The sequence below is a fragment of the Salmo trutta genome, chromosome 5 (genome assembly GCF_901001165.1).
Source record: "Salmo trutta chromosome 5, fSalTru1.1, whole genome shotgun sequence".
In the NCBI taxonomy this organism is placed as follows: Eukaryota; Metazoa; Chordata; class Actinopteri; order Salmoniformes; family Salmonidae; genus Salmo; species Salmo trutta.
The window spans coordinates 20743321-20754120 of record NC_042961.1 but is presented as its reverse complement, the minus strand read 5'-3'; the positions used below and the strand labels follow the sequence as shown (position 1 = coordinate 20754120).

The 10800-nt window shown below is 41.0% G+C and overlaps 1 protein-coding gene across 1 annotated transcript; it reads left to right on the top strand.

The window, feature by feature from the left end:
- The first annotated feature begins 225 nt into the window (after nt 1-225).
- On the top strand, nt 226-10379 carry kcnk18 (potassium channel, subfamily K, member 18). Its single transcript, XM_029752905.1, has 3 exons — nt 226-829; nt 1095-1250; nt 8569-10379. Exons 1-3 carry the CDS (start codon nt 601-603, stop codon nt 9405-9407), a joined length of 1224 nt encoding a protein of 407 aa, XP_029608765.1. The 5' UTR covers nt 226-600; the 3' UTR covers nt 9408-10379.
- Nucleotides 10380-10800: the final 421 nt, after the last annotated feature.

Sequence of the window (10800 nt, the reverse complement as noted above, 5' to 3'; positions counted from 1 at the left end):
TCCTACACCTAAAGACGTAATATCACAACTAAGTAAAGCAGTAGGCCTATTTAGCCAATGTATTAGGTGATGGTCATAATTCAGCCAATGATTTCCATTGTGATTCATGGCAGCAGAAGTTTGTTGTAATGTTTGTAGGATGTTTTTAAGGCAGTTTTGTCGCTGTAGGGAATTGCCTGTTTTACTGGCTGGAATATGAGAAGATCCAGTTTTTCTTCCGAAACAACAGCGGCATTCATATGGGGCTAGATAAATATAGATGGCGTCAACACCTGTCGCTCAATGCTCAAAAAGGCGAGGGGGCAAGATCAAATTGTGTTACTGATTAAAATGGCAATTGCATTATCCAGTTTAGGAGGCTTTAATGTGGAATCAAGTACAAAACGAATAAATGTCCTCTTTTGTGGAGTTTCAAAATAGCCTACCTGAGAGATGAAGTCAATAGCACTTGTCTCCTGGGGGACTTCGATTTAGTGTTAGCTTAATGAGGGGGGATGGCGGGCACATATCATTCTGCGCTTCTCGCCGGACGGTCTTGACAGCCTTGCCATGGAGAGAGAATTTTGCATCACGTTCCAATAGTTTTTCAGAGACTGTAAGATGTCGTTGGCAGTGGGAAAAACACGAAGTCCGATAGAGAATTCCAAAAAGTGTGCTTCAAAGCTATGGAAGCTGTTTCCTCACGTTTTTCTCATACTTTCACTCGTCGGATATGCTGCCTTGGGAGCGGTGCTATTCTGGTGCATTGAGGGAGGGAGTGTATACAAAACAGAAGGGGAATATCATGAGTTTTTGGGTAAACTGTTGCGCACAATTGAGAATTATCCAGGTAAGGTAAATCAATCAATCAATCAAATGTATTTATAAAGCCCTTTTTACATCAGCCGATGTTACAAACTGCTATACAGAAACTCAGCCTAAAAAGGCCAGAAAGCTAGATCTATTATTATTATTATTATTATTATTATTATTATTTAGGGCTAACGTCTTTATAGATGGGATGAAAATAGGATTTTTACATTTTTTTTGTGTTGTAAATGTGTTCAAAAATGTTTACAGCTAACTTCATTCAAATAATTGGCTTTTATTTACAGGTAATTTGTCCAGCAATTCTTCTCAAGAACAACATTTGGTGAAAGAACTAGAGAAAGAAATCAACGGGGGGTTCAAGTCCATATGGCTTCAACGTCCAGAGCGATGGACATTCTATGGATCCCTGTTCTTCTGTTGTACTGTATTCACAACCGTGGGTAAGTCATCTAATTTACCAACTTTTAAGTTAAGTTTCGTCTTAAGTTAAAAGACATGCAAAACAAACACAAAATAGGCCTAATTAAGACAGCACATTAGGCCTACAGTATACTAAAATATAATTGTGCTGGTGTTGTAGACCATTTGCTAATTTTTTGGGCTCATTTGATTCTCTTTGTAAATGTATAGCCTCATTAGGACAATATAGATAGATACTCTCAATTGTTATGCCTGGTTATGGATTGTTATGCATGGGCACCACTGATATAGATTGCCTCTAAGCAACAATGGCTTTCCTGTCAAAATGAAGCCCACCTGAAATAAATATCAATGGATTTGGAACACCAGGCATGATGTATTAGTACAAATTCATTACAATCTTCTTTACAAATAGGACACTGTCTCTCTCATCTCTTTAGTCACTGAAATGTACACCACATTAGATCATGTTTGCCTCAGGCTTGATGAACTTTGGTCTTTGTGTGCTGTGTGCCATGCTCACTGAGTGAACTGATGTTATCAGGCTGTAAATGAGAGTGGATCTGCTCTCCATCAATCAGCAGTCAACTATGAAACAACGGGTTTGGCCAACAGGGATTAAACATTTGATATTTTGGGGATTTGTCTATCTGTAATTCCTACCATAGCTGATTTGACTCCTACCATACCTCACTGATAAATAGTTTGTCATTAAATGGAAATAATGTGGAATACACATTACACATTTGTGCATGTTACATCGGAGCATTTCATGGACAACGTTATCACTAGTATTAACAGATCGATGTGTAAACATTTTCCAAAAAAAGTCTGGACTGTAGTACAAATTCATATCCATCAAACCCTTATCATTTGTCAAATGTATTGTTAAAACAATGGTTGACATTGACATACTTGTATCTAGTAGCACATGCAATGTCAATATACATAGAGTAGATTACCGCGTTCCCTAAATTAAACAAATTTGGTTTCTTGACCACCTCCCATACAATTATTTTCCGGAGGAAACCATTTTTTAATTGAGTTTAAAATGACTGCATTAATGTCAAATAAATTAGCCTTTCCGGGGACAACAGGAATGAGCTATAATGGCAGTATTCAAAACCAAATTAGTTAAATGGCAGAAGACTGTGTTAGGGATGTTATTATGTTATTCTTACACTTTATAAAACTTACAGACAAAAAAAACAGTTGGCTGTGCTCTGCATTCATTCTTGCTAGCACCTTGTGGTTCTCATCTGCAGACAGCTGCTGCAAAGAATGTTCTGTGCGCTTTTCATGTGTCAGTCCCTGTGGTGTAGGTTCACACTGGGATCAGACCCTCTGATTGCGATGATCACCACCAGGGACAAAATCGCTGCTTTGATTGCACCTTAAGATGATGATGTCATATAAATAATTGAAATCAGAGGCTGTGCCCGTAAGATTAATACAGGAGTATTTGTGTCTTAAGATGTGCCTATATACATAATATGAACTGTCTATGATATATGTGGTCATTGACTATACAACTACTACCATCTTGAGGGAGTGTGAGGACAATGCAATGTATGTCCAGTGGTTAAAGTAGCAAGATAAGATATTGGTTAGCCTTCTCTTTCAACACTCCTTTAGTGAAGAACATAGATCATTGACTTGGCCTCACCCCCAGTCTTGACTTCACTCAACAGCCATTTGAAGCCACAGCTTCAGCATTAGTGCCTAGCCGTGATTGCTAATGGACCATTCCCATCAACTGCATTTGCAGACAGTTTTTCACACATGCATATTATGTAGTTCTTGTTCAGCATTGTTCTGAATCTCGAAACTTTTAGTGTATCAAATCAAATCACATATGTATTCGTCACATGCTTCGTAAACAGCAGGTGTGGACTAACATTGAAATGCTTACTTACAGGCCCTTCCCAACAATGCAGAGAGAAAGAAAATAGAGAAATAATGAAAAGTAAAACTGTAATAATAGAGAGCATTTTAACTCTGTAATAATACTATAGATACACAATGAGCAACGATAACTTGGCTATATACATGGGTCGATGTGCAGGGGTACGAGGTAATTGAGGTACATGTAGATACAGTATGTGCATATAACAACCCCTCTTTTACGCTACTGCTACTCTCTGTTCATCATATATGCATAGTCACTTTAACCATATCTACATGTACATACTACCTCAATCAGCCTGACTAACTGGTGTCTGTATGTAGCCTCGCTACTTTTATAGCCTCGCTACTGTATATAGCCTGTCTTTTTATTGTTGTTTTATTTCTTTACTTGCCTATTGTTTACCTAATACCTTTTTTGCACTATTGGTTAGAGCCTGTAAGTAAGCATTTCACGGCGCACGTGACAAATACACTTTGATTTGATTTTGATATAACTAGGAATAAAGTGACAGATAGTGAACAGTAGCAGCAGCGTATGTAATCAGTCAAAAAAATTAGTGCAAAAAGGTTCTATGCAGATAGTCAGGGTAGCTATTTGGTTAATTATTTAACTAAATATTTATCAGTCTTTTGGCTTGGGGGTAGAAGCTGTTCACGGTCCTGCTGGTTCCAGACTTGGTGCATCAGTACCATTTGCCATGTGGTAGCAGAGAGAACAGTCTATAACTTGGGTAGCTGGAGTCTTTAACAATTTTTAGGGCCTTCCTCTATACAGTTGGCAAGCCATACACCATTCAACAGGATGATTTTCTAGTGAGCCATGCTGTATTGAACCAAACATTTACCGATCATATATCGGAAAGTGAAATGGGAGAGGTTGCTAGATTCCATTTTTTATTTTCTAATGTTGTGGGAGTACCTGCAGGGGAAGTTCACACATTTTTACATGTAGGCTTCTTTTCACTCTTTCTGTGATTGTAGTTGATCCCCAAAAACGTTTTTTTTCCTCCATATTTTGTTTCATTACATAGACAATTGTCATCACTTGCCATTGACTACAAGGCATTATGCAAATGTTGCTAAAACATGTTAGAAAACACTCCAAAACACTCCAAAGCAGGTAATATTACATCAGAAACCCATTTTGAATGACATCTCTGCACTCTATTTTTTTGTTAATGTTCCACTTTATGTTTATAAAATACATTAGGAAGTCTGTTAAGGTCGGATATATGATAGTTATCATGGTCCATTTATGTTGGGGTTAATGGCTAATAGCTTGGTCGGCAAACAGGAAGGCCACAAATTACTGAAGAAAGTCCCTCGAAGACCCAAATGCATTTCACATCACCAGAAGCAGATTAGAGGTCTCAAGACGGACTTCTTTCCACATTATTGATAATTATTGCTTTCTAGGTTCCAATCTCCAAGATCACCACAATATATTCTCATGTCACTATCAGAAAACCACAATGGATCTCATCTCAACTATGTTTCCTCTTTATCCCTTCGTAGTCAAATTGTAAATGATTGAGCTTGTATGACATATTGTTATTATACATTTGTTGTTAATGCTATGACTTGTGTCTATAGTCACTCTTATGAAGCTTCACTGTTACATCATGTAACCATCATTACCAGGGACACTCTCGCAATAGTCTTGGATATCCCAGACCTTGGAGTATCGTAAGCTAGGCAACGGCACAAGGTCTGGGGAGGATGTCGGCTTCTCTCTGACATTCCGAAAGGGAGAAATAAAATTCAGGGTAGGGTCCTTTTCAGACACACAACTCTCCCAACAAATCACGAGTTTGGGTATGCGGGGCTTAAAATGCAGGCGGGAATTGTGCTCATGTTTAGCTCATTGAGGTATAGTAAAAACTGGAGACTGCATCCAAGACCTTTGTTTTCAAGGTAATCTACTCACGTTCACATATGCTAATTCATGGGCCGTCTATATCCGGGTCGCATCCGGTTTATACCGACCAACATCACATGCACAACTAGCACAGTGTGCACAGGAAGCAGCGTGAGCAGCAACGACATCATCACGTAATCCAAAAATATAACGAGCGCGCTGAGAGTCGGGAAGCAAGTTCAGGGAGTGAGTGTTTTAATAAATAAATGAAACAATAAACACGAAACACAAATAAGGCACCGACATGAAAACAGAGTCAATAACACCTGAGGAAAGAACCAAGAGGAGTGACAGATATATGGAAGATAATCAAGGAGGTGATGGAGTCCAGGTGATTGTCAAGAGGTGCAGGTGCGCGAGACGATGGTAGCAGGTGTGCGGGATAAGCAGCAGCCTGATGACCTAGAGGCCGGAGAGGGAGTATACGTGACAGTACCCCCTCCCCGATGCGCGGCTCCAGCTGCAAGACGCGGTCAAAGGGGACGAACCCGGGGATCAGGAGCGGACCGGTCACCCCTGCTGATATGCGAGAACCTGCCACGCCAGCTGAGGCACGGGAACCTGTCGAGTCAGCTGGGGCGCGGGAACCTGACAGATCGGCTGAGGCATGAGAACCTGACAAGCCGGTGGAAGCACGGGAGCCTGGCGATCCGGCTAAGGCAGGGAAGCCTGGCAATCTGGTTGAGGCATGAGAGCTTGTAGCAGTTCCCGGACCCGACGTCATTACTCAGACACAAAAAATAAAATAAAAAAACACTCCCTGATGCTTCCCTTGGGTGAGGTGTTATTCTATAACGAGCGCACTTGAGAGTCGGGAAGCAAGTTCAGGGAGTGAGTGTTTTAATAAATAAATGAAACAGTAAATACGAAACACAAGCAATGCACCGACATGAAAACAGAGTCAATAACACCTGAGGAAAGAACCAAGGGGAGTGACAGATATATGGAAGATAATCAAGGAGGTGATGGAGTCCAGGTGATTGTCAAGAGGGCAGGTGTGCGAGACGATGGTGATAATCAGTAGCCTGACGACCCAGAGGCCGGAGAGGGAGTATACGTGACATAAAACATGGCAGACATTGGATGAATGTACAATTTTAATATCTTCGGCTGTGAAAACATATATATGAATAACATATATATATATATATACATTGGTCCCAAGATTCAGACCCAGACCCAGTGAGTTTAGACCATGACAAGTTACTGTGCTCTGCTATACTGTATCCTACTGTACTGTTCTCTACTGTACTCTACTGTTCTGTGCGCAAGTTTACTCTTCTTGCGTTTCTAACAATTTAAGAAAGAGCCCATGGACTCTTGATCTAGTGGTCTTGGTCTGTAGAGTACAGTACAGTAGGGTAGAGATTAGTAGAGTACAGCACAGTACAGTAGAGCACAGTACAGTAGAGTAGAGTACAGTATAGTAGAGCACAGTACAGTAGAGTACAGTATAGTACAGTACAGTACAGTAGACCACAGTACAGTAGAGTACAGTAGAGTACAGTAGAGTAGGGTACAGTACAGTAGAGCACAGTACAGTAGAGTACAGTATAGCACATTATAGACGTCTGTTTTAGCCAAATAGATGTCAATGTTTGTCCACTACCCACATCGTGGTCCTCTGTAGTAGAGGTCTGCGGAGAACTGATTTATTAGTACCGTGCCCGCCCCCACAGGTTTTTTTTGCCAACACCGACCTGCTCCTGCCAGATCTCATCCAGCTCCTGCCTGCAGTCCCACAATGTTAAAATTACACATCTTCAAAACCACCATCTTATGCATTATAATGTGCAATGAATGCATGATTTCATAAGACATTTTGTAGTTGGAATAAAGTAATGTTATTAAAACAAACTCCAGTGTAACCCATTTGAAGCAGCCCAGACAAAAGTCACTGCAGACAGAACATAAAAAAAGAATGAATGAGTTCACCTCGTAAACTTTCCAAGTCCAAACGCAACTCAACTTGAACTGTGAGTAAGAGAAAGGTAAGGCAACAAATAGGCTATTGATAGGCTGACTAGTGCCCAATCATAATATCCATTATTTCATTACCTTTAGAAAATTATTAACATACTTTCCAGTGAGAACTGCAAACGGATTGCTTTTAGAATTCCTTTTAGAATTTATCACAAGTGACCAAATAAACTCAATCATATCAGAGAATTGTTTTTGCCAACACTTTTTGAAGCAGACGTGCGAGCTGGTTGTGTAACATGAGCCCCAGTTAAATCAAATCAAATCAAATGTATTTATTTATTTATATAGCCCTTCGTACATCAGCTGAAATCTCAGTTAGAGGCGGGGAGAGGAGAGGGACACATGCAGCCAGAATGAAATCAAATACATTGTTATTGGTCACATATACATGGTTAGTAGATGTTATTGCGAGTGTAGCGAAATGCTTGTGCTTCTAGTTCCGACAGAGCAGCAATATCTAACAAGTAATATGTAACAATTCCACAACAAATACCTAATAGAATGATTCATGTGATAGATAAGTGGTTTTATAACAATTCACAGCGCATTTAAAACGGCGATGCGACCATTATGAAATAATTTACGGGACATACTCTTGGAAGAGTCTTGGCGGTTCCAAACTTCTTCCATTTAAGAATAATGGAGGCCACTGTGTTCTTGGGGACCTTCAATGCTGCTGACATTTTTTGGTACCCTTCCCCAGATCTGTGCCTCGACACAATCCTGTCTCGGAGCTCTACGGACAGTTCTTTCGACCTCATGGTCTGGTTTTTGCTCGGACATGCACTGTCAACTGTGGGACCTTATATAGACAGATGTGTGCCTTTCCAAGTCATGTCCAATCAATTGAATTTACCACAGGTGGACTCCAATCAAGTTCTAAAAACATCTCAAGGATGATCAATGGAAACAGGATGCACCGAGCTCAATTTCGAGCCTCATTGCAAAGGGTCTGAATACTTATGTAAATAAGGTATTTCAGTTTTTTTACAAACATTTCTAGAAACCTGTCTTTGCTTTGTCATTATGGGGTATTGTGTGTAGAGTGATGAGAGAAAAAATCATTATATCAATTTTAGAATCAGGCTGTAATGTAACAAAAAGTGAAGGGGTCTGAATACTTTCCGAATGCACTGTAGAATTAGACATAATGATTATGGCTCTAAATTTCCTCCCCCCTCCATCCTCACATACTTCGTGCCCCTTATAAAATAATGGGTGTATGATGCCCCTGCCTGAGCATACAGTTAGTTATCTGTCCCTGAATACCCTCAGAGAGAAGCATCAGCAAATCCAGTATTAGAAATGACCAACAGATGGCAGCAATAGATCTAAAACCATGTTTGACAAACTATATTCTTTCAATCTTCTACACATCTTTTTTTGTATGTTAGGAGCGGACATTTTTACAATATAATTTGAGGTTGGACACAAAATTATTGTTGTCAATAAAGATAATATTTGGATATGAGAGGGAAATAAGTAAGCTACCTGTATGATCCCATACCCTGCTGCTCTTCTTGTCTCAGGTTATGGAGAGATCTATCCGGTGACCCTGTCTGGTAAGGTGGTCTGTATCCTGTATGCCATGGTGGGTATCCCCCTCATGCTCCTGGTTATCACAGATGTGGGAGACCTCCTGGCCATGCTCCTCTCCAGGGCCTACTGCCACCTGCACACTCTTTTCTGCAGGTTGCCCCAATACGGCTGCTGGTCCCCCTCCCATGACACAGAGAAGCCAGGGCACGGGGGCCAGGGGGGCTTCCCGGACGGGACCTATACCTTCAGCCACGAGGTGGTGGTCCGGGAGCCCATGGACATCCGACAGGTCCTCCACAGCCAGCAGTCTGTGAAGCGCAAGTCCATCCAGCTGCGAAACAACATAGAGATCTTCAACCGCATCATTGCACGGGAGAACTTCAACAGGCAGGGCCCACTGGTGCGGAGCCTTTCCTGCCCTGAGCTGGACCGCATGCCCCCCTTGCCCAAGGGCTTTGCCATCTGGGACTTCACAGGCATCGGGGACAATATGGACAAGCTGAACGTGCCGCTGCTCCTCATCCTGGTGGTGGTGTTTGCCTACATCCTGTTTGGAGGCCTCATCCTGCCCCTGTGGGAGACAGAGTTCGACACCTTTGACGCCTACTACTTTTGCTTCATCACCCTCACCACCATCGGCTTCGGTGACATCGTGCCCAACCACCCCAAGTACTTCATGCTCACTTTTGTCTTCATCATCATGGGCATGGCCATCATGTCCATGGCCTTCAAGCTGGGCCAGTCACGCATCGTCAGCTGCTACCGCCAGTGCATGCGCTGCATCAGCGGGGGGATGGTAGAGAGGTTTGACGAGTTGGGGAGCGACTGAGAAAAAGATTTTCGCCCTCCACCGTGCGGCTCAAGAGTTCTAGGGTTATAAGGCCCTGCCATTGTGGGTCCAAAAAGCACTAAGCACAAAGTTCTGTACGGCTGACTTGGGAACAGTGTCTAGCTCAGTGGGGTGCAAAGCTAACTCTTGAGCTGACCCCTCATCATTAGCTTGAGCAAATGAAAATGTGCATGTGACCAAAGCTTAAGCAAAATTGTGTGACTTTATGTATGTGAGATTTATCTTACATGTCTGTTGCCCGAATATAGATATTCACTCTATGTCTGGATATATTTATCCAACAAGTTACTTATACTATGGTATGTATACATGTTGTCTACAGTTCTACCTGTTGTTCCAATACTCTACCTTTGATTTAGGATGGGGACATCCCAATCTACTGTTGGTAGATTTGACTGAAGCTGCAATGACTGTTGCATTGGTTAGAATTGTTTATGAGTCTTTGCTCAAGTTGTGAGATAAGTGCACATTAAAGCTTGCACCTGCATTTTTCAGTGCCTCCTCTATAGGGAATAATATGGTAGCAGTTTATTTTTACAGTACTGTACCACTGTTATTTATTTACCTTGTATTTATTATCAATGTATACTTTCTGGTGCTTACTTAAAATAATTCAACACAATTAGTAGCTTTAGCACCTGGTACCAAATGGTTATTCTTGTGTATGTATCATGTATAAATACTTGGTAATGTATGTACGGTAAAATGAAGTGCTACCAATAATTTTTTTTCAAATTGGCTTCTGTGTTCATTGAGCTAAGGTGTCAGTTATTAAGCTAGTCTTTGGCTGTGTGCTTTTTATGTGTCAGCCGTAACTCCTAACATGCAAATACAGTGGAGAAATATGAGAAATACATGTTTGTTGTTAATCACCCTGCATGCATAAGCTTATGCTGTTTAGCAAACTGTATATCCTGCTTTCACATCACCATTAAAACACGTTCAGGTCAATGTGTGGTGTCTAAATATTTTACGAAACAAATGACATGAGACATCGTGAGACATTACTCACACAGTACATTCCAAAGAGCAAAATATGATATGCTTATATCCTTTTAGTATGGCAGCACATTCTCAGAGAACAGAAAGAAAAAAGAAAGGTAGAGAGTGGTCTGAAAAAGGGCCCATAACTCAACCTGAGGAACAATGTCGTAAAGGGAGGTTTGTTGTCAATGGCCAATCACAGGAGACCACAACCAACATACCATTTCACATAAAACCCCAGCAGCAACAACATAGGCCTACTACATTTCAGGAAAGCTGTGTCATTACATGTTGAGGTAACCAATAGATAAAATAGTTGGATCTACTGTATCTACTGATCTACAGCAACAACATACGAATAAATCACACAAAAATAAAGGTACAAATT